Source organism: Rhinolophus sinicus, chromosome 6, assembly GCF_057876585.1.
Source record: "Rhinolophus sinicus isolate RSI-liver-muscle chromosome 6, RSI-T2T, whole genome shotgun sequence".
NCBI classification, from domain to species: Eukaryota; Metazoa; Chordata; class Mammalia; order Chiroptera; family Rhinolophidae; genus Rhinolophus; species Rhinolophus sinicus.
In genome coordinates, this window is record NC_142506.1 from 5,315,292 (window position 1) to 5,339,446 (window position 24,155).

Sequence of the window (24,155 nt, forward strand, 5' to 3'; positions counted from 1 at the left end):
GTGTCACTCCCTAACTCTTAGAATACAGTTTAGACGTTGCCGCTCACAGGTCCGGTCCATCGGCTCTGGGTCCTGGGCGACCCCAGCTCTGAGCCCTGGTCTCTCCCATCACCCTGCCATTCTCAGCATGAGGTGTACTCCCCACCCATACACTCCAGTGCCCTCTGGGATGTGGTCTGTCCCCACCTCCTCCCACAGCGTTTTTTTTCTAGCAAACTCTTCTTCATATTCAGGATTCAGATTGCATGTCATCTGCCGGGAACCCACCTGACTCTTGTACAGTGTCCCCCGAATTGGCTTCCTGATATGGAACCGTCCAGATGCCGTAAATAATTTGCTTACAAATCTATCTTGGTAGCCGGCAAGCCCTGGAGGGAGATAGTGTCAGATCTTTGTCTGTATTCCCACTGGGAACCCCGTCCCTGGCTGACGCTTAGGCTTGACAAATTGGTCATGGAGGGAGTAAATGGGTGAGGGATTAAACCTTATCTCGGTAAGTCCTTAAGGTAAATGTTTTATTCAGTCTTTGGATGTTGAGAGTGGTTGGCTGCAAGGCACAGTTGAAATATCTCCCTTTAGGGAAAGAGAGACACAGAGAAAGAGAGAGATGGAGAGAGAGGGAGTATATGTATTGGGGGGGTCTGGGGGGGTGAATTGGGAATGTTCACAAGTCACTGACGTCATTCCCTCAGTCACGTGCCACATCCTACCTTCTGTGTAGAACACATTGAGTTTGCCTCCTCTCATCTCGTATTAATTGACTCACATTGGAATGTGGCCCCCAGAAAGCGTGTCCGTGCGGATGCACACGCTGGCGGAGACTTCATAACATGCTAGCATTTCCCGTTTAGTGAATGCATGACCAGGGTCAGAGTTCCGTGTTCAGGAGGCTTGCAGATGGTCAAGCAGATGGTGAGAGCAGGCAGGGAATAGCCAATAGCTGCCCTGATAATATGGGTTCTGTATTATCTGAGATGATTAGAATAGAACCCCAAGCTTAAATAGGTTTGGAATTGTAAAGCTGGATTTGATCATTGAGACGTCGTTGGATGTTTGCTTATAACTTGTGTAATTTATTGGCACACCTACCACGTGTGTGCCCAACGGAAGCTTCTTCTGCAGCTTAACGTGTTGGCTGCTTCTCTGGTTCTCTTCTGAGAGGCACTCTTGTGTCACCACGTTTGGATTCAGAACCTCTGGGCTTGCGCTCGGGCTTTGTGCTGTAACTGACCCAGGGGCCCAAGCCAAGTCCCTTGGTGGAAGAGACTAATCTATGTGCAGAGGTAACTGATCTGTGAAATGGGGATCATACTACAGTGTCATCTCACAGGGTTGTTTAGGGCTTTGAGATGCTCTTGTGGAAAGTGCTTTGTCAGTGATAAAGTAACTGTACAAATGATTTCTGACGTTGAAATGAGTGATGACTGAGAAGGCGTGTGTCCCATGGAGAAGGCTCCACCCCAGAGTGGCCTCTCCTGTGGGCTGGCTTCGCGTTTAGTGACCGTCAGCCCAGTGGCCCTGATGGTCTCCTGTTTGCTTCTTCCTCGTCAGGTGACCGACTTGACCCTACAGCTGTAAACATCCTCCAGCAGATCATTGAGCTGGGTGCCGAGACCCACGACGCTGCTGCAGTTGCCTCAGTGGTTGCCATGGCTCCAGGGACGGTGACCGTGGTGAAACAGGTAACGACCCCCCACACCCCTTAAATATCACCTCGTCTCACTGCCACTCACCCTCTTTCTCTCCTTCTCCCGTGGCTTTAATTTACCTCCCAAATTGGAATTTGGAATGCAGTTGTTCTAGTCTCGTGCGTTTCTGATTCTACCTCTGATTATTGTGGAATTGTATTTTCTAAGTTTACTGGGTGACAATTGTTAGTGAAGTTACATAGATTTCAGGTGTACAATTCTGTAATGCATTATCTATGTCTCACACTGTGTGCTCACCACCCAGAGTCAGTTCTCTTTCCATCACCATGTATTAGACCCCATTTACCCTCTTCTAGAGCTCCCCTCCCCCCCTTACCCTCTGGTAACCCCTAAACTATTGTCTATGTCTATGACTTTTTGTTCCTTCATTTGTTTGTCTTGTTTTTTTGTTGTTTTCAGTTTTATATACTGCATATCAGTGAAATCATGGTTCTCTACTTTCTCTGTCTGACTTATTTCGCTCAGCATCATAGTCTCAAGATCCATCCATGTTGTCACAAATGGTACTATTTCATCTTTTCTTACCACCAAATAGTATTCTACCGGATAGTATTCCATTGTGTATATATACCACATCTTCTTTATTCATTCGTTTATCGAAAGACATTTTGGTTGTTTCCATGTCTTGAACACTGTAAATAAATGAACATTGGAGCACATAGGTCTTTATGGATAAATGTTTTCAGATTTTTTGGGTAGATAACCCGGAGAGGGATTGCTGGGTCATATGGTAATTCTATTCTTAATTTTTTGAGGAACCTCCACAGTGCCTTCCATAACGGCTGCACCAGTCTGCATTCCCACCAACAGTGTATGAGGGTTCCTTTTTCTCCACAGCCTCTCCAACACTTGTTACTATTTGTCTTGTTGATGGCAGCCATTCTGACTGGGGTGAGGTGATATCTCATTGTGGTTTGTATTTGCATTTCTCTGATGATTAGTGATGTTGAGCATTTTTTCATATCTCTATTTGCCATTTGTATGTCCTCTTTGGAAAAACATCTCTTCAGGTTCTCTGCCCATTTTTCAATTGGGTTGTTTGTTGTTGTATTTTGTTGTTGAGTTTCATGAGTTCCTTGCATATTTTGGCTATTAGCCCCTTATTGGACGCACTGTTTGCAAAAATCTTCTCCCATTCAGTTGGTTGCCTCTTTATTTTGTCTATGGTTTCTTGTGCTGTGCAAAAGCTTTTAAGTTTGATATAGTCCCATTCATTATTTTAGCTTTTACTTCCCTTGCCTTTGGAGTCAAATTCATAAAATGCTTTTTGAACCCAAGGTCCATGAGTTTAGTACCTATGTTTTCTTCTGTGCAGTTTATTGTTTCAGGTCTTATGCTTAGGTCTTTGATCCATTTTGAATTAATTTTGGTACATGGTGACAGACAGCAGTCTATTTTCATTCTTTTGCATGTGGCTTTCCAATTCTCCCAGCACCATTTATTGAAGAGGCTGTCTTTTCTCCATTCTATGTTTTTGGCTTCTTTGTCGAAAATTATTTGTCCATATTTATGTGGGTTTATTTCTGGGTTCTCAATGTTATTCAATTGGTCTGTGTGTCTGTTTTTCTGCCTATACTATGTTGTTTTGATTATTGTTGTCCTGCAGTACAAGTTGAAGTCAGGGAGTGTGATACCTCAAGCATTGTTCTTTTTCCTTAGGGTTGCTTTGGCTATTCGGGGTCTTTCGTGGTTCCATACAAATCTAATAATTTATTGTTCTATTTCTTTAAAAAATGCCATTGGGATTTTGATGGGGATTGCATTCAATCTGTATATTGCTTTGGGTAATATGGCCATTTTAACTATGTTGATTCTTCCAATCCATGAGCAAGGAATGTCTTTCCATTTCTTTGTGTCTTCTTCAATTTCTTTTTGAAATGTCTTACAGTTTTCAGCACATCCTTGGTTAAATTTATTCCTAGGTATTTTATTATTTTTGTTGCAATTGCAAAAGGGATTTTTTTTTTAATTTCTTCTTCTGAGATTTCATTGTTAGTATATAGGAATGCAATGGACTTTTGTACATTGATTTTGTAGCTGGCAACTTTACTTTATTCGTTTATTGTTGCCAATAGCTTTTTGGTGGAGTCTTTAGGGTTTTCTGTATTATATAGCACCATGTCATCTGCAAAGAGTGACAGTTTAACTTCTTCATTCCCAATTTGGATGCCTTTTATTTCTTTCTCTTGCCTGATTGCTCTGGTGAGGACTTCCAACACTATGTTGAAAAGGAGAGGTGATAGGAGACAGCCCTGTCGTGTTCCTGAACGTAGAGCAAAGGGCTTCACCATTAATTATGAGATTAGCTGAGGGTTAGTCATATATGGCCTTTATTATGTTAAGGTATTTTCCTTCTATGCCTATTTTATTAAGTCTTTTAATCATAAATGGATGTTGTATCTTGTCAAATGCGTTTTCTGCATCAATTGATATAATCATATTATTTTTGTCCTTTATTTTATTTCTGTGATGTATCACATTGATGGATTTGCATATGTTGAACCATCCTTGTGCCCCGGGGATGAACCCCACTTGGTCGTGATGAATAATCTTTTTAATGCATTGTTACGTTTGATTTGCTAGACTTTAGTTTAGAATTTTTGCATCTGTGTTCATCAGAGATACTGGTCTGTAGTTTTCTTTTTTTGTGTTGTCCTTACCAGGTTTTGGTATCAGGGTGATGTTGGCCTCATAAAATGAGTTAGGGAGTACTGTCTCTTCTTCAATTTTTTGGAAGAGTTTGAGCAGGACTGGTATTAGATCCTCTTTGAAGGTTTGCTAGAATTCACTTGTGAAGCCATCTAGTCCCACACTTTTGCTTTGGGGAAGGTTTCGGATGACTGATTCAATTTCCTTTCGGTGATTGGTCTATTTAGATTTTCTAGTTCTTCATGATTCAGCCTAGAAAGAGTATATGTTTCTAAGAACTTGTCCATTTCTTCTAGGTTATTGAATTTGGTGGCAAATAGTCCTTCATAGTATTCTTAGATGTTCCTTTGTATTTCTGTGGCATCCGTGATAACTTCCCCTCTTTCATTTCTGATTTTGTTTATTAGTGTCTTTTGTCTTTTTATCTTAGTCTAGCCAAGAGTTTGTCAATTTTATTAATCTTTTCAAAGAACCAGCTATTTGTCACATTAATTTTTTTCTAGTGTCTTTTTATTCTCCATTTCATTTAGTTCTGCTCTGATTTTTATTACTTCCTTTCTTCTGCTGATCTCGGGTTTTATTTGTTTTTCTTTTTCTAGTTCTTTTTAAGCTGTAACGTGAGCTTATTTTTCTGGGATTTTTCTTGTTTCTTGAGATAGACCTGTAATGATATAAATTTCCCTCTTAAAACTGCTTTCGCTGCATCCCAAAAATTTTAGTAAAATGTATTTTCATTCTCATTTGCTTTATGTATCTTTTGATCTCTCCTCTTATTTCTTCTTTGACCTGGTCATTCTCTAAAAGTATGTTGTTTAATCTCCACATATTTGTGGTTTCCCCTGTTTTCTTTTTGCAGTTGATATTCAATTTCAAAGCTTTGTGATCAGAGAATGTGCTTGGTATGATTTCAATCTTCTTCAATTTGGTGAGGCTAGTTTTATGTCCCAATATATGGTCTATTCTTGAGAATGTTCCTTGTACACTAGAAAAAAATGTATAATCTGTTGTTCTAGCATGAAGTGCTCTATAAATGTCAATTATGTCCATCTTATTTAATGTTTCATTTAGGGCTGCTATTTCTTTCTTTATTTATGTTTGGATGATCTATCCATAGCTGTCAATGATATATTTAGGTCTCCTACTATAATGGTGTTTTGGTCAATTTCTCCCCTTACTTCTGTTAGTAGTTGCTTGGTGTATTTCTGTGCTCCCTGATTGGGGGCATTAATACTGATGACTGTTATGTCTTCTTGTTGTACAGTCCTCTTTATCATTATGAAATGTCCATCTTTGTCTCTTGTTACCTTTTTTATCCTGAAGTCTGCTTTCCTCTGATATCAGTATGGAAACACCTGATTTTCTCTGGATACCATTTGCTTGGAGTGTCAATTTCTACCCTTTCACTTTGAGTCTATGCTTGTCCTTGTAGCTGAGATATGTCTCTTGGAGGCAGCATATGGTTGGGTTTAGTTTTTTTGATCCAATGTGCTACTCTGTGCCTTTTTATTGGTGAGTTCAGTCTATTTACATTTTGGGTGATTATTGATATGTGAGGATTTTCTATCATTCTATCTTTGGTTTTCTAGTAAGACTGTGTCTCCATTGTTTCTTTGCCTTTTTGTTGTTGTGTGTTATTTCTGTGTGGTGGTATTCCATGATTTTTCCCTCTGTTTCTTCTTTTATTACGTTAAATATTTTAGTTCTGGATTTTTTTTTTAGTGGTTACTATTAAGTTCATGTAAAAGAATGTTTCATATGTAGAGTATTCCATTTTCTTCAGCATGCTTAGTTTTCTCCATTCTCATATTCTGGTTCAGGCCTTTACTCTCCCCCCTTTTATGTTTTGGTTGCCACAAATTGTCCCTGTTGATGGTGGTCGAATAGCCTCCTTTAGTATTTCTTGTAGTGCAGGTCGTATGTTAGAAAATTCCCTCAGCTTCTGTATGTCTGGAAAGATCTTTATTCCTCCTTCATATCTAAAGGATATCTTTGCTGGATATATTATTCTTGGCTCATAATTTCTCTCTTTCAATAGTTTGAATATTTGATTCCACTCTCTCCTGGCTTGTAGAGTTTCTGCTGAAATCATCCTTTTTTCCCTGTCTATACTTATCTCTCTCCTATTTCCTGCTTCATTTTACAAAAAGATTTAGGCTGGCTTACACAAATACTTAAAAAAACAAAAACATAGTAAGCATATCAGAACGAGGATAGACCCAGGGTATATAATTCAGAATCAAAGGTTGAGTTTATCGAGAAAGTTGAAATCCAAATCATGGAGTTTTACATCGTTATCCATTATTTTAGTCGTTCAGTTGGTAAGTATTTAGTAAGTACCTACTCTTGTCAGGCAGTGTCTCCTGGGTCCAGGCGAGAACTAATATCTGCCATGGAGGTGGTTACTCTCTAGTGGGGAAAAAGATAAAACACAAATAAACAAGTAAGACACAAAGAATGTCAAATGAGGAACCAGTGCAGTGGAGAAAAGTGAAGGGAGGAAATGGGAAGGGGTGGGGGCTATTTTATAAAGGGTTTGGAGGACAGATTTCTGACGTTTGAGCGGAGACTTCAAGACGTCTGTGTTATTAGAGCTATCCAAGCTGAAGTGTAAATTTGGTACTGAATTTTACAGCAAAACAAGAAGGAAACATGAAATCATTGTCAGCAAAAGGCTTCGTGGCAGTAACCAATACAGATGTTTCTTAATGTGGCTCTCACATAGGGACCCCTGAGTGATCTGTCTGTTCCCATCGACCTGTCTCTGACGAATCAGAGGTAGGCGTCCCTGTGCTGTCGCCACGACTGTCCCCCTAAGTGTGCCCAGGGCACGGTGCAGAGCATGAAATTCAGGTTAAGTAATTCTGTGAGGAGTTCTGGTTCAACTCTGGATTTCTTGATCCATAGAGAAGACTTAGCACAGCTAGATGAATGTTTGGACTGTGTATCCTAGAAACCCTCCTCCATTAGATGGTTTCTCTGAAGGAGACCCTGCACTGAAGTCTGACAGTAAGAGTTTGATGTTTCAGTCTGCAACAGCCCGCGGTTCCGCTCTGCTTGGGACAGATTCATCCACTTCCAAGCTAAACACTCTTGCAGCTTTCCTTCGTGTTCACTAGATTGTAGTCTTCAGATTGTCTTATCCATCTCTTCTGAAACTCTTTCTTTGCATCGTGACATGTGGCGTCCTGAGCTAGACCTGGCACTTCAGGCGGGGCCTACTTGGGAAGGTATCAGGAGAGCATCGGGTGTTCCCGACGCACCAAATCCTTTTGAGAATCGCAGGAACGTGCTACCGATTGTGATTTGCGTCTTCTTTCTAGGAACTGGATTGATTTGCTGCTACTCAGGGACATGGCTTATTGAGTACCGCAGGCAATGCACTGAGACGTGAGGTTGCAAGTTTAGGATACAGCTTAGAGGTGCTTCAAAGCATTAGACTGACAACGCGACAAGGGGTAAGACAGACAAGCGTCCGGTACAACAAGCGTAAACACGTACGACACATTTGCAGTAGCAGAAAACAGTGGCACCCTTCAGAGAAGCTTCAGGCTCATTGAAAACACAGGGCTAAGAGATTAACTGCATTTGGAAATGTTCCCTGAGACCATGTGGCCTAGTCATTGTCCTGTCTGCCGGGCCCGGCACCTCGCTCACTGAGCCTGTTGGTAAATGATGGATGGGAGGACGGCTGGGGAGACAGCCAATGCCACGCCTGTGGCAACGTGTCCGGCTCTGCTGGGTGAAAGGACAGCCTCTGGTTTCACTGGCCCTATTATTGAAATTTAACCATAGCTGTTTTTTATTAGAGAAAATGCGTTGCCTGTTTTTTCTTTTTTCTTTTTTCCTTTTAACTAAACTCTGGTTTAGGGTTTTGCAGTAGAGGAATTATATCTGTATAAGAGTCTGCTGAAGTCACTTAATGTGAACTCGGGCACACTTGTGGGGAAACTAACCCTTGCCTTTCACCACGCGGAGAACCCCTTGACATCAGGGACTTTGTCTTTCTCAGCTCAGCATGTCACACATGGTGGATGCTGAGTCAGTGTTTATTGAATAGGGTCGAATATGCTGTGGGTTTCCTATTTTGATTCGCCAGTTACGTCCTGTAAACTATATTCTGTCAAGAAAGAAGGAAGAACACCTTGTCAGAAAGTACATGCTGTGTATTGCAGAAAACACTGTAAAATTACAATTGGAGAGCCTCGTTGGATCTTTTTAAAGTTTCCTGATAAATACATATTCCCACAGGGCCAAAAACAAATTCTAGGTTGTACGTGAATTGGTTCTGGATGTTAAAAAAATTTCAAGATTTCTTTCCCAAATAAACAAATAGTTATATACTGTTAAGACTTTTATTTTTTCATGATTTATTAATGTACATTAAAAAGAATCTTAAGCATCAAAGTTTTTCAATGACATTTGAAAGGGATTAATCGCTAGTCTTTTTGGGTTTTCGGTTTTTGGGTTGAAAATAATGGCAGACCTGGTGGGTAGGCTGAGGGGTAGAAAAAAAAATGGTTTCTTAGGTTGTTTTCTTCTTATTTTCTAATGAGCCATGGAAAAGATTTGGCTCAGAATTCAGACCATTTAAAATTGCAGTTGGACACAGAAACGTGTCCTCAATGATTTCCTGTCACTTCTCTCTTTTCTCAAGTGTCAGCATTAAAAGTAGGTTCGTGGGGATGGAGCATTTTGAAATGTTCAGAAAGCAGAGCTCTTGTATGTACCTCACCAGCCTGGCTGAAGGAAACACATGAGAACTTTGAATGCAAGTAACCATGCATTTGTTAAGACCCGGTGGTTTTCATTAAATGTATATTTTTTTCTTTTTGTTAAATCTCTTATGAGGAGGAAATGTATTACTTGATTAATGAAACTGCCTAAGTAGGTTAAATGTAAGACCTACCAACATAGGAAATATCATCATAAGCATCTCCGATTCAAAATTTATTATTTAAAGGAAAGGAAAGACTTAAAGGAAATAATACCAACTGCTGTAATCATTGGCTCGTGGCTGAAATCACTCTTTGCTGTTTTTATGGATTAAAATTTATTTCAGGTAGTGAAAGTCTCATTGAATTTAGTCATTTGCAGAATTCGTTCAGCAGACATTCACTGCACAGCGCTCTGTTCAGTCTGTAGGACCATCCGTTTCCTATGGCAGCTGCAACAAATCACCACCAACTTAGTGGCTTAAAACAACACACATTTATTATCTTACAATTCTGGAGGTCAGAAGTCTGAGTGGATTTCACTGGGCTAAAATCAAGGCGTCGACAGCTGCATTCCTTCTGGGAAGGATTCCTTTCTTGCCTTCTGTAGCTTCCAGAGGCTTCGGACATTCCTTTACTCCTAGTCCCCTTCCGCCATCTTCAAAGCCAGCAACTGCAGGCCCAGCTCTTCTCTCAGCCCAGCAGTCCGGGCTCTGCTCTTAGTGCCACATGGTCTTCTCTGAGTCTGACCCTCTTGCCTCCCCCTTCTAAGGAGCCCTGTGCTTCCATTGGGCCCACCTGGCTACTCCAGGGTAATCTCCCCATCTCAGGATCCGCTCAATGTAATCACACTGACAAAGGCCCCTTTGTCAGCAATGTGACATCCTCAGGTTTCAGGGATTGGGAAATGCACATCTTTGGGGGTCAGGAGGGCATTATTCTGCCTCCCAAGCTGGACTTTAGGGTTAAGATACATCCTGCTCTCAAGAGACGAATAGTCTATCAAGGGAAATGATTTATTCTTTCACTCAGTGAACACCCCCTGAGCTGGTCTACCCGCCAGGTGCTGAGAACAGCACCTGGCATATTGCAGTGGACAGAGCACGGAGAGGTACAGTTGAGGAGTCTATGTTCTAATTGAGGGAGATAGCTAATGCGCGTACATATCATAAATAAGTAAATAAAGAGGGGAAATGGAAAACCAGAACAAGGACAACCAGGCAAGAGGTGTGAAAAATGCGCACCCCAAAAAGGCAGTTCCAAACTAAAGTGATGAATGTTTCAGGTGGTCAGCCAGTGAGTGCCCCAAGAGCTCTGTGGGAGCACCAGAGGGTGGCCCACCTTGAACCTGGTCCTGGGATGGGGGCAGGTGCTGGGCAGGGAGGGCTTCCTGGATGCCCAGGTGCCTAAATAGAATCTTGGAGGGTTGCTGGGTGTTGGGTGGGGGCAGGGCTCCCGGCAGAGGTGGGAGTCATTCTTACTGTACCACCTCCCGTGGATTGACTATTTCAGGAGTGACAATGATTAGCAGCAATACTCTGTCTGCAGGCCTGTATCCGTGTCCCCATTCTCGGTTCTCTGCAGTGTACCCTAGGATTGTCACTCTTCTGTTCATTGTTTTCCCTGCATGTACTGGTTGCTTCCGAGTGGTCAGCCAGTGCCCCAGTGGCAGGAGCGCACCAGGAAGGAGCAATTAAGACAACCTCAGACCTGCAGGCACCTTCCCACTGCTCCCATGCTGACCCTTGGCTTGGCATGGTGCAGAATTATGCTGCCGTAATCTTGTTCCAGATCCCAAGTGCTCTGCCTGCTTGCTGTAACTGATGATTAAAACTGGCGACGAAAAATGTCCAGTCTAGGAGAAAGCTTATAAGAGTTTATTTGAGCCAAACTGACGACAATTGCCTAGAAGTCAAATCTCAACGGATTGAGAAAATGCTCCGTGAAATGACTGTTTGCAGCTTATTTGATACGTAGAATCAAAGGAGGAGGGTTACATGAAATCCACTGATGGTAGATTAAGGGGATGGGAGGAAGCAAAGCGGGGAAGTCTTCAGAGATTGGATAAAAGTAAATTGGAGACACAGGTGCTTCTTTTACATACCCTGTTTCCCCAAAAATAAGACCTAGCCGGATCATCAGCTCTAATGCATTTTGTGGAGCAAAAATTAACATAAGACCTAGTCTTATCTAACATAATATAAGACTGGGTCTTATATTAATTTTTGCCCCAAAAGACGCATTAGAGCTGATGGTGTGGCTAGGTCTCATTTTCGGGGAAACACGTAGGTGGGTACAGGATAGTTAGTGGTTCGCTTTTTACAGTACATAGAGATGGTAATCAAGAGCCAAGCATAATAACGAGGGATTTTGCTGTTTCCAGCTCTGGTCCGGAAAAAGGGTTATTGACATTCCAAGGATGTCATCGTAGGTGCAAAAAGACAATAGACAGGCTCCCTGAAGGTGAAGATTGACTTTAAGAAGGAAGCTTCAGGCTAAAGATGTGACTTCCCGCCATGATTTTTCATGCTCACGCCATCTTACATGGTTGTTTTCAGTCTCCTGAGCTTGTCAGGTTTAAACTGTGGCTGCTTTTCTATCCTCAAAACAAACAGAAATTACTGCTTTGCCAAAAGAAACCCGCCTCTCCCAGCTGCTCCCCAAGCCCTTTGCCATCTTGGGGCTGGTCCCCTGTGGTGGCTGGCCCTGGAGGGTGAAGTTGAGGACATGTGGGGGCGGGAGCCAGGCAGAGCCTCCTTCCTGGGCTCAGCGCGGAGCGCTTAGTCTGAGCGGCAATTTGATAGCGGTTCTCACTGGAAGGTGGGTGTTGGTTGCCAGCCAGCATTGGAATTGCTGTGTGTTATTTGTAGTTCGTTATTTTTATAAGGAAATGCAGTCTCCTTCTATGGCCGACGAGGTATACCAGTTATCTATTTGCAAGCAAGTGCAGGCCCAGCCTGTCCTGTTTTTAATTTAAGACCCTGAGTAATCTGGCCCCTGCAACCTTTTCAAACCATGCGTCTGTACAAGGGCATCTGGAGGGGAGAAGTTGCTGTGCAGAAGGCACTTCTCTGGCTGGGGAGAGGCCTTGCCCTCTGTGAGTCACAGGACGGGGGCCCAGAATCAGCTTCCTCCTTGCTGGGGGCAGAAGCTAAACATTCATAAGACTTGGGGCAAAATAATGGGGAGACGGATCTAGAAAGGGATTTATGTGAGGCTTCAAAATCCATTTTCATTTTTAATAACAATTATTCCATTCTATTAATTTGGTCATTTAACGGAACAACAAGAGGCCTGACGGAAGATACTCTTGTAATCCTTTAAAGATCATGGTAGAGAAGATTCTAGCATCTACACTGCCGCAAAGTGGAACTGAGCTGAGCTCTCCCCGCTCATCCTATCTGCACGCAGTGAAGTGCTTCCTGTGCTGTGATCCCTTTTACTCCAGTAACTAGTGAGTTAGTGGATTTGTCCTTTTCTTCTTCCCCCTGAGTCATTTGTGGGCTCATACTGTAAACAAACCTCCCTGACTTCCAAGGAATAGGAGAGCCACTCCCACTTTTCTCTCTGTTCACCCCTCCGCTCCCCAACCTCCTTTGTCTTCAGATGGTTTGCGTGGGAGTGTGTGAGACATTGCGATAGCGGATCTTTATTCTTTTACACCATAATGAAACCCTAGCATCTTCAGTCGCGTCATTTATTCCGCTTTCCCGTTATGGTTGTTTTGCTGTTGTTGTGGTTTTTCCTACAAGATTAAGAACGTATATATTTTTAAAGAATTGATAGTAACTGCAGTTTGTAGCCTCCATAACTGCTTGTATCTTCTGTTATTCCTCATGGTGTGATGGGAATGTCACATCCGTTCCGTGCTGGCTGACAGTATAGTGTAATTATAGTCATGATGGATTCAAATGCCTTTGGAAGGCCCATGCGAGGGAATCACATATGTCTTTCGTAGGCGATCAAATCCGTTGCCTGTCGCAGGGAGGAGAGCGTATGCACCCACCCTGCTTCCTAACCCTCAGATGAAGTCACACTACATTCTCTGTTAGTAACTGGATGGATTTCTAAAATCCAGAGAGATGCCTTTTATCTTTCCGTGCTCAGTCCTTTTGGTCTTTCTATACATCTGAAGTCTCCTGACCCCTTTCTTTGCTATTTTCCCCCTCACCATAGCCCTTATTACTGTGATAACTGGTTTTCAACTGCACATTTTGGTGAATTAGGTTTGGCTCGTGCGTAAAGACTTTGGTGGTGCCCTTTATTTGATCCTGGGACTCTGCCAACTTTAATTATATCAAGCTCCTAATTATACACACAGGTAGCGTCTTGAGATATTTTCATACTTCACACTCCTTATAGAATGTTTGTTCTGCTGTCACTGAAGGTGACCTCAGCATATAAACCCAGAGACAAAAAGTCATGCAGGGTCTTGGCAATGGGTCCCTCTCCTTTGTCACTTAAGGCCAACTCTTGTCCTTTGGAAGCATTCGTTAGTTCTCCCTTGGCCATTTGCATCTTTTCTTTCTCTTCGTCTTAACCAAAACTTCTCTCAGAGGTCTCTGTCTCTGGTATGATTTCTGATGACTGATTTCAGAATCGCATCCTCTTTCTTAGCTATTATTCCTTTCAGAGCCCCCTTATTCCGCAGTAGTGACTGAAAATTCCATTTCTTTGTGAAATTTTACGAGTGAAAATAAGGCCCATGATATATCTGTGCCTATGAGAAATGGTCTGAAAGACAGAGAATAAAGATGTTTGCCTCTTCCCTCCCGCATCTTTCAGATACAATACGTTTAGCTAAACTGAAGATGTTAGTCTACCACTTTGCTTCTCTTTCCTTTTCATTTTCCTAAGCCCCGCTTTTCCTATTATGCCCCAAGAAGCTGCAGCTTGGTTGGTGCAATCTGCAGAATCCCACTTTATTTGCGTTGTAACACTGTGGCGTGTGTTGCTGTTTGCGTGGGGGCCCATTTCCTGGTCCATGTCTGGCCCGGGCAGGTGGGGTGTACCTGGTCCTCCCTTCTCTGCAGTGTCCCCTTGCTGGCTAAAATCACTCAGTCTCTTTCAGGTTTCGGACAAGTTTCTTGCTTGTTCCAGACAGGCAAACGCATGGTTGCATTATATAAACTAACATGCTTGTGGCTGGAAATGATTTAACCCTACAGTCGGGGGTTGTTGAAGCATTCTGAGTAATTCCCTAGGCCCTGGGGAGGCTGATTTGGGGAGCTGGTGCTAAGCGACATCATGCAGTCACTCGTCCCAAGTAAAGGGCAACTGAGTGAGTGGCTCTGACTAAGAAGGGTCACTGAGAGCAGGCCAAAGGGAGGACGCACCAGAGTCAAAGCTGGCAGATCTTCCTACCGTGAGAGCGAAGTACAGACAGCCCAGAGCATGGGCGTGGGGACTGACGAGCAGACAGTGGTGTCCTCGTGCAGTTTCAGCTCCGGATCTTAGGCCGTGCACGTCAGCGCCCGAGGAGCAAAGTCAGGGCTGGGATGGCGCTGAGTAGGATCGAGAGTCAGAGCCATGAGAGTAGGATGGACACTTCCCTTTTCTGGCCTTAGACCTGCTGTGCTGCTGACAAACTTACCAGGTAAGTTTGATGAGTGATTGAAATGGGTTATGGTTTGATTTGATAAATGTGCTTTAAGCAGAGCCTGGAAGTGCTCCATCCTGGCAGTTCAGTGCTCGTTACTTCCTTGAGTGATGGCTGTGGCTCTAGAGAGGTCTGGGGAGGGACACTATGGCTGCTGCCAGCTCTGTTTTCCTTGTCACTCGGCCTTGTGGAGGCCGCAGCTCACCAGTGTGAATCTGCTGCGGAGACAGATTGTTGAATCAGGAGGCAAAGAGTCTACATCAGGGCGGAAAGAAGCCAAGTGCTCCCCCAGCGCAAAGAGGGGGTGCCTGGATGGCAAGGCAAGGGTGGCAGGGATCCGTCTCGTCCCCACGTCTTCATTGAGCACCAGCCTGCCAGGTTGACAGAGCTTGGCAGTGAGAAGGGCTGGAGCCTGCGAGCATGGCTGCTTCCAGTGATTTTGTGAAAATCAAGAGGGCGGAGGAGGTTTCTCCTGAGTGCCGTGTAGGGGCGATGGTCTCAAACCATAGCAGGGGGATTTCAGTGAAAAGAATATGGGAAAGCCCTGCCTGACCCCAAGAGCTGCCCATCTACCAAGGGGCTGCCAGGTGGGGGTGCCGCTTGTGAGGAGAAGCCTACCCCCCTGGACCAGGTGTCAGACCGTGAAGCAGAGCCCCCACGCAGTGCCTGGCACTAAATAAAACGTCCATGTATGTGTGCTTCAAGGTCACGAAAGCAAAGCATTATGCACGATAAACTTGTCTAAATACCAAAGGGTATTCCCAGGCAGTAAGGAGCTGCCTTCCCTGTCAGTGTGCACATGCCCTGAGGCTGTTTGCATTCAGTGCTCACTTATCTCCTGGGTACGCATTAGAATCGGCCATCACATGTGTATTGAGCGTCTGCTGTAAGCCCGGTGGCCTGTGGACGTGGTCCTGAGGGGACTGTGCTAGGCAGTGAGGACGGGCATCAGACACCTGCCCCTGAAGGGAATGGCACCACACGTTACCACCCACCCTGCGCCAGGCCGCGGTCCCCCGTCACCTCAGCTCTCACTTGCCCTAAGACACCACGTCGCCCGTCTCATTTTACCACAATTTACAAGCGAAGGATTCTTTTCTCCCTCGGTGAGATGATTATGGAGACCACGCTAATCTGTGCTTAGACTGCAGAAGAACAGGAGCAGCTAGCCCTGTGCACCCACTGTCTGCTGCCCAGGCGTCTGTCTCTAACCCCCATCTGCCTAATGAGCCAGTTAGGGAAGCCTTTGGTCCTCATCCAGGGATGGATGTGAGGCCAGTAGGAGGCGCCTCTCTTCCTGTCTCCAGGCCCCTCTCACAGCCTGTTCCCTGCAGGCTGGGAACCTGGTGGGCAGGTCCATTCCGGGCAGGAGGGCTCCCCGGTGCCCTGGGATGGAAGCACGTGTTGCCATGTGCTGGCCAGCTGGACCCTGCATGTCTCAGAAAGCCAGACGCACACATGGGATGGGCAGTGACTGTGGTTAGTGAGCGGTCTTTGCAGTTGGGCTTTGGACTGTTTGAGTGATCAGTCGTTTCAGAAAAGAAAAAGCATCTGCTGTCCTAACAACCAAGAGAAAAATACGGTGGAAGGGAGGCCTGCTGCTGCCTTCCCATGAAAGATGAATCACAGCCTTCCTCACTTCCCACACTTTCTTTCCTTTTTAAAAGGCTTTAAATCTTCATTGACGCGTAAATGGTTTCTTCCTGCCTGTGAATATCTTTTGATATTCCCACAAGTTTCTTCCAGTGTTTTTTTTTTTGTCCTGCATATACATATGTATTTCTAGAGTTGGGGATTTATGATGCTTTTTTATAAACTACACTTGTTTATACCTTTTCTTTCCTCTAGTAAGTACTCTTCCTATTTCCCTTTGTTTCTGGCATATACAACACTACACCTAACCTAGCGTCATGAAAGTCAGCGTGCTTGCTTATTAACTTTGTAAAATGGATCTGCCATCGAGGATGCTAGACGAAGCCCTTGCTTGTGTATAATTTAAGTGAGTGAAACCCTAGTTTCTGGAAAAACAGGCTCCTTCCCCAGAGCTTAATCACCCACAGGGGACTGTTTCACCGGAAAGAATCAACTGCAGTGTTTTTTTTCATTCTCCTTGGTTGATTGTATTTGGGTTTTTGTCTGCAGCCCACTAATTCTTACCACATCATGGAGTCTGAGAATTTCTGCAGTGGAATGGACCTTAGATAATGTTTGCATTTTTCTGACTCCTGGAAATCCTAGTGTTCAGGGTCATGTTCTGGAGACTGTCCCTGACCATCGCCCGTTCCCCACTCGCCCCATCCCACCCTGGGTTTCCAGAGGTGTCTGGGTCCACCTTACACACTAGACAGCAGGCTTTCTGGACTGGGAGTGTGTGTGGTGTAGAACTCGCAATTGTGTTCCCAACCTCCACCAGAGTGTCTGACACGTATTAAATTCTCAGTGACACAGAAGAGAGCTGAGAAGTCATGGGAAGTACATGGGAACTCAGCGAATGAGAAATGGGAGTGGGTGGTTTGTCAGAGGTGGCTTATTCCATCAATGGCTGGCGCCCAAACACAGAGGCCACTGTCTGTCTTGCAAAGCGAGTGCTGATGTTATGTAACTACACGTCCCTCCCTCTATCTGAGGACCTGACGCCTTTCCTGTCAAGCAGCCCAGAGCCAGAACCAGCCCTTCAGATCTGTTCCCGATGCTGAAGCGTGTTTTCTGTCCATGTTCTGGCTCCTCAGCCACCGTGGGCCCCAGTAAACCTTCACCAGCCTGGCTGTGCGCGCCTTCATTAGGGGGATGGCTGAGGACCCGGCACGCAGCGTCTGAGGCTGCAAGGTGCCTTCAGAAATCAGACCTCAAGTCTTCCTTAGAAAATTGACCTTGATCCAACGTCTGCAGCTGTTCCGAGAGGAGTTTGTTGCATTTGCTCTGTAATGTAACTTCCCTTATTCCTGCGGGTGCTGAATACAGAAGGAAAATCCTGGGTTTGGCCCTCTTCCCTCCTCTCCTGTGGAGGCTTAAGCTGAGTGCCAGCCCCCGGCTTACCTCCCCACCTGCAGGCTGCTTCTGGAGAGTTCAGTTTGCCCCAGCACTGTTTCCAGGGCCTGCTCTGCCCAGCACGTTGCTGGCAGCTGTCCTGTGCTTATGAGGGAAAAGGTTTTCTCCACCAAAACACCCTTCGTTCTCATGGCATTTGGAAGGCCAGAGAAGGCATCCCAGAACAGTTGAAAATGACTGTTTCCTCCTCACACACCCCCTCCCCACTGCACCCTTCCCTTCTTCACATTTCTTTTTCCTGTCTTTTCACTTCAGTTTTCCCAATTATTAAAAGACTATATTATTCAAACATTTTAGAAAACAGAAAAAGGAGAAAGAAGGAAGAAAAAAAAAGACCCGCGTTGCGCACCGCGTAGACAAACCCCGCTAGGTAGTGCTGAGTTCCTCTCCTCCAGCGCAGATGTGATTCAGAACTTCATTCATTCGACAGGTTGTTGCTAGATACTCCCGTCCGCCAAGCACATCGTGGGGATTGGGAATCAAGTGGCGAAAAATGGTCCAGGTCCCTGCCTTCACGAGCTCACAGATACATAGACGATATAATTTTAGGTGGTGGCAGTGCTGCAAAGGGAGCAGAGAGCAGGAGAGGGCCAGAGGGGGCCCAGGTAGCGGGTCCTGCTGGGCTGGGCTGAGAAGGCCTCTTGGGGGAGGCGACTCGGGAGCAGGAGCCTGAGGAAGTGAAGGAGCTTTAAAGTGACAGTCTTGGGTTGGGCGCTCTGAGCGGTGAAGTGACACGAAGAGCCCGAAGGTGGGAAAGCATGGGAGAGGAACACGGAGGCTTTGGGGTGCGCCGAGCATGGGGAGCGGGCAGGGGCCTTGGACACAGTGGGGTTTGCACTGAGAGCAGCAGACGCACAGAATGGCTTGTGCAGTTGTGTTCTGCTTTCTTTCCTTTATATAAACACAGGCGTTTTTCCATGTATCACAAAATACAGACAGGAAGTGTCAAGAAGGACAGAGAAAGAGGTAGCGATCCAAGCACAGCTTAGGTACATACATAAGCCACGCAATAACCATCCACATGCCCGTACACATACACGCCTGTGGCTCACACCTGCATGTGTGCACGCACACACATACACATGTAGACCCATGCCCATGCACCTGCATGTACGTACTCGTACACACATCCATTCACCTGTGTGTATGCACGCACACACACCCGTGCCCAGATACCTGTACATACACATGGAGATATTCACATACACGCACAGATGTACACTCACCTGCATGCACTCCTGCGTACCTTGTGCACACCTAGCCTGTCTCCTCAGGGGGGCTCCTGCCTTAGATTCTGTACGTCTCCCAGGCCTGGTCTCGTGAAGCCCTGCCCATCCTAGGTGCTCATGACATTCTGTGAGTTGACAGTGGCTGTGCTTTCCTGTGATGTGCTACATGCTCTCTGCGTCCCCTAACCCACAGAGGGCCACATTAGCAGTGGATGAATTTGACGGTGATTCTAGGGTACAGAATGCTGGAGCTGAAATCTGACAAGAGAACTGGAGAAAGGATTATATTTAAATACACTTATTACTTAGGAAAGAAAGCAATATGGGCAAATAAATGTAAATACGTAGAGGGCTAGTGAGAGAAGTGTAATAATGTTCAGGAAGCCATAAGTTCTCATGTCAGGCAAATTTCCAGCCACGGAGGGCCACAGATTGGATGTCGCAGGGCCCTGCTTTGAAAACGTTCTGTGTCTTCCTCTGTGAAAGCCAGTCTGCATCTCAGCCAGTGACCAAGGCGCCAGATCTGCCTGTGAACTTCACGTCAGGCCTCACCTGCCACTTCTTCCCCAACACTCGCTCCCTCCTGTGACGGAGGCACGTTTGGCAGGCATCCCGTATGAGTGTCCCATTGCAGAGCAGTGTGTGGTCTGCAGCTCAGCCAAGAGCCAAAGCCTTGGTACAAATAAGGGGTCTCGAGAAGAAGTCGGGGATAGAGACCCAGGAACCCTCCAGGCATCGTGGGTGGGCCGATAGTGAGCAGTGGGGAAGCCTGGACCCTGGGGGCGGGCTCAGAAATGGTCCCAGTAGAGTGTTACTGCAGCAGTGAGTAAAGCTGAGGCCGGCTCAGCAGTGTCTGACAGCACAGCGCCTTCTGGAAAGGCGAAGATGGAACTCTGGTGATGGGGGTGGGGGGCTGGCTGACAGCAGGGTGGGGCTGTGGGCTCAGTGTCTTCTCTCTGCCTACATCGCCTTCCCCCCCATCTGCAGACAGCACTGCCTCGCATGAGCGCCGGCCCCAGGCCCGAGGCAGCACAGTTGCAATGTTCACCTTTATTTCAGCATGGTGGCCTCTCCTGGTTTTCGCCTTCTTCCTCCCCGCATCTGCAGGCAGTGGCCAGGTCTCAGTCATCTCGGGATCTCAGGTTTCCTCCTGGGCCTGCACTGAACTCTGCTGTCATGGCAGCAGGAGGCTGCAGCCCCTGCTCATCCAAGGTGTGGGCCAGGGTAATGGTTTCGGCCCTCGTCAGTACTCGGGCACTGGTGGTAGAGTTGTATAAAAGGACAGGAATGTGTAGCCAGTGGAAATTTTCTGTTAGTCACTTCTTCCTCCTTGTAGGCTCCAGGTCGGGTGGCAGTCACTACAGCCACATAGCGGCCTCATACCCAACAGCCCGTCTCAAAGCTCATGTAGTGGTTGATCTCGCCATTTTTGTCACATCGTCTATTCACCTGCAGTGCAGTAGGTGTGTTTCATCCCAGGACCTCAGCATGAAGCACCTGTGACCCCTCACTTTTTCTTTGGGGTGGAAATTACTGACAGTTAGGAGGACAGCATTTGCTGTGTCTTACCTCCCCAGTCCCCAACCTTCTGTCGGGGACTTGCTTTCAGAGTGAAATAAATCAATATTTACTTGTAAAGTCTTAGTTCACAGTACATTTCCCCATTTAAATGAAATTGAAACAGGCAGTAAAAGAAGAAAGAAGAGGTCTCGATTCACTTTAGAAAAACAAATCAGGCCAAACGTATTAATAATTTCCCCCAGAATAGCTCTCTAGCTTCTGGTGAATTCTGTCAGCCAAATTGAAAGTTCCTTCCAATCTGTAACTTTGTAGAGAGCCCACCCCAGAGGTGCCTTGTCCATTTTTCTCTTTGAATTAAACATGACGCCTCCCAGCGGACACAGCCCTTCCTGCTCACAAGGAATTGTACAGTTATGGCATCAGAGTGTGACCCCTCAGAGCCAGTCGGGCCATCCCAGAGACAGCATGGAGTCATGACATGTCACAGAAGGTCAGGCAGGGAGGAGGAATGCCCCCCCACCCCCTGACTCCAGACACCCACTGGGAGGAGTCAAAAGCATCATGCATAGGAGCTGCCTGGGCAGACCTGGCATCCCCCATCTTTCCTGGGAGTCGTTGCTCCTCCAGCCCTCTCTGCCGGGAGCCCCAGCCCCACTCCTCCTCCAGGGGCCTTCGCTGACCTCCCTGCACTGCCACCCTCTCTGTGGGGACATCACAGCTCTTCACAGTGCAGTGCCTTCTGCTTGTGTGTGCCCCACCAGACTCTGGTTTTCCACTGTGCACCTGTCTTGGCATCTGGCACCTAGTGGACTGTTAGTCAACAAATATTGAGTGTGTGCTGTGTGCCAGGCATCCAGCTTGACTCTGGGAAAAGAGCTATGCAAGACAGCGAGGCCCCTGCCTGGCATAGCTCTGCAGCTCAGTCCGCTGGGATCTGATGAAATGACACAGGTTTGCTGGAATGAATGAGTGACACTCTACTGTACCTTTCGCGTAGGAAAAAGCCTTGCTGAATGATTGAAGGCGTGGGAAGGGCAGTGATGTTATTAACAACCTGCTTTGCATACAGAACGTCCTTCAGTTCTCCCAGCCATCGCCTGGAGTGCGCGTTTTAGTCCCTGCTTTACAGATGAGAAAACTGAGGGTTGTAGGGAAAGTGTCTGGCCTAAGCCTCACAGCTAACAGTGGTGGAGCCACTATTCGAGCCCTGCTTCGTGCAGGACGAAGCATGTCTTCTTTCTACTTTGCATTCGGACTCACCTTGGGAAGTCTGGACTTCTCTGACATCCGCCATCCATCTAAGGACTCTCCCTAGGGAAACAATTCCAGGCCCTTTGACTTTCCTCCTAGCTCCTGCTTGGAGCTACAGAGAAAGGCCTGGCTGTAGAATTGAGCAGGTCTCCTCCGCTAACAGGTGCCCTCTGCAGCCACCCTGTAGCAGGGAGTGTCGCTCAGCAGGCCCCCTCCTCACGGGGTTAAGGAATTAGAGCTGATGTACAGCAGCCTGGGGGGAGTTGGCCCTGCTGGTGTCTCCTCCTTCCCAGGGTGATATTGGTCTTCATACAGAGAGTTGAGCTCGCACAGTGGGGGGAAGACAGATAACGCAGGAGGAACCTAGTCCCTTTCTCACCACCGAATGGACCAGCTCTGAACTTCGGGAGCCCCCACCTAACCGACAACACGGTTGCACTAAACTCCTGCGATGCCTTCCCACCCACTACCTGTCAACCTCTGCACCTCAAGGAGGCAGCTTGGCATCAAGAGAAGAGCTTAGACTTTGGCTTTGAACTTGGCTTTCACCATTAGCCACAGCTGGGCCCCTTGGCCATGTTGCTTTGCAGCATTGAGCATCACTCTCTGCGTCTGTAAACTGGGAGTGAGAGCGAGCATGGAGCATTGTGGAGAGGATTATATGCCCTTGGAATGTCCTAGATGCTCCATAGGCAGTAGTGGTGATTCTGTTGTCATGGCTGGACCCAGAAACAGGACCTGTGTGACCTTTCTCTTGCCCTCCCACAGGTCACCGACGAGGAGCCCAGCTCCAACCACACGGTCATGATTCAGGAGACCCTCCAGCAGGCATCTGTGGAGCTGGCCGAGCAGCACCACTTGGTCGTGTCCTCCGATGACGTGGAGGGCATCGAGACGGTGACCGTGTACACACAGGGCGGGGAGGCGTCAGAGTTCATCGTGTACGTGCAGGAAGCCATGCAGCCCATGGAGGAACAGGCTGTGGGACAGCCAGCTCAGGAGCTGTAGAGGACATGTGCTGCTGGACAGAGCCATGGGGCAGGGCTGTCAGGCTCTGCAGGGCACCCAGGGTACCCACGGCAGGGAGGCTGCAGAACGGTGCTCTCTCTGTGATGCTCTTCTCTGCACTCACTGCCCCAGCCCCCAGCGGGGGCTCTCGTCCTACGTCGGGTGGGCAAGGCAACTGGCATCACCAGCAATACAGGACCTGCGTCCCTAGCACAAACCCATACACACCCTCCCCCTGTATCATTGCTTCTGGAAAGACGTTCGCATCAATTCTTCCAACATGGCCCACACCCCATTGCCCCTTTACTTTAAGATTCAGAAACCCCTGGTCCCCATCAGCATCTTCCCTGAATCACATCCCCAACACCTTGACCCCATGGAGGTGCCAAATCTTCATCGGGGACTGCTGTGCAGCCTGATAAAAGGGAGAAAGCCATCACAGAGGAAGTGGCCTTATGGTGTTTGACTCACCTCCTGGGGGAAGGGGCAGGGGGTCTAGGCTATATCTACAAAGTTCTACCTTCCTCAGGTATCAAGGGCGCTTCTTACCACGAAGTAACCACAATGTGATGACTCTTCCACTCCTATCAGAGGTGAGGTCTCAGCTTACAGTCTTGGCATTCTTTTGCTTTTTAAAAAAAATGCACTTTTTACTGTTCACCTCCCATTCTAAGGATGTGAGGTGGATAGAATAAAATCAGTACTTGCCTGAGTACTTTGGTTGCTCTCTTAGGTTGGATGGTTTACGTGTCCCCTTCCTGAGTCGAGATCTTGGATTTGGGTCCCACCCAGAACCACTCCATCTGAGACCCGAGGCCCATGGAATACTGGCGATGACACTCTTTCTCCCTCTAAAGCATTTGGATTTGCTTTGGGGCCCCTGTTTGAAATTAGTGATCATACCTTTCATTTCCTGTGCCAGCGTTTGATTTGCTGCCAGCTGAGACGTGGCAGCTCGTCCTTTCCCCTCTTACACTTGGTACTAACAATCAGAAGCCTTCATCACACACTGTTGTTTGACTAAGGTTCAGTCAGGTCTCGTGATAAGCCCCACACCATGTTGAGCCCCTGCTCTGTGCAGAGCTCTGTGGGGGCGTCGAGGGGTGTCCTGCTGCACCTGGTCCGGTCCTGGGATCACTTGACATCGTCACCCACCATCCGACTCACTGAGGTCAAGATTTTTTTTGTCTGAGGACCCTTTTTTCAAATGAAATCTTATACAGTACATCGGCAGAAGTGCAGACACACACAGTGGTAGTTGCTCCTGCTGAGGAGGGTGGGGTCCACAGCCCCATGCACTTACCCTCCCTATTACTGTCCTGCACCACGTCCCAGCAGGGCCTGACGGCTGTTCTAATACAAGGAGGAAAGTAGTTTGCCTTAATCCAGGAAGAAAAGATGCTTCCCACTTGGGATGGGTTGGCAAGAG

At 46.6% G+C, this 24,155-nt stretch overlaps 1 protein-coding gene across 6 annotated transcripts in view; it reads left to right on the top strand.

Moving 5' to 3' along the window:
• Positions 1 to 23,438, top strand: part of ZFAT (zinc finger and AT-hook domain containing) — a 213,592-nt gene extending 190,154 nt beyond the window's left edge. For all 6 annotated transcript variants that reach the window (XM_074316937.2, XM_074316938.2, XM_019724243.3 and 3 more), the window contains 2 exons: positions 1,552 to 1,682; positions 22,487 to 23,438. In XM_074316937.2, the coding sequence (XP_074173038.2) occupies positions 1,552 to 1,682; positions 22,487 to 22,726 (371 nt within the window). In that variant the 3' untranslated portion in view covers positions 22,727 to 23,438. The remainder of the gene's footprint in view (positions 1 to 1,551; positions 1,683 to 22,486) is intronic.
• Positions 23,439 to 24,155: the final 717 nt, after the last annotated feature.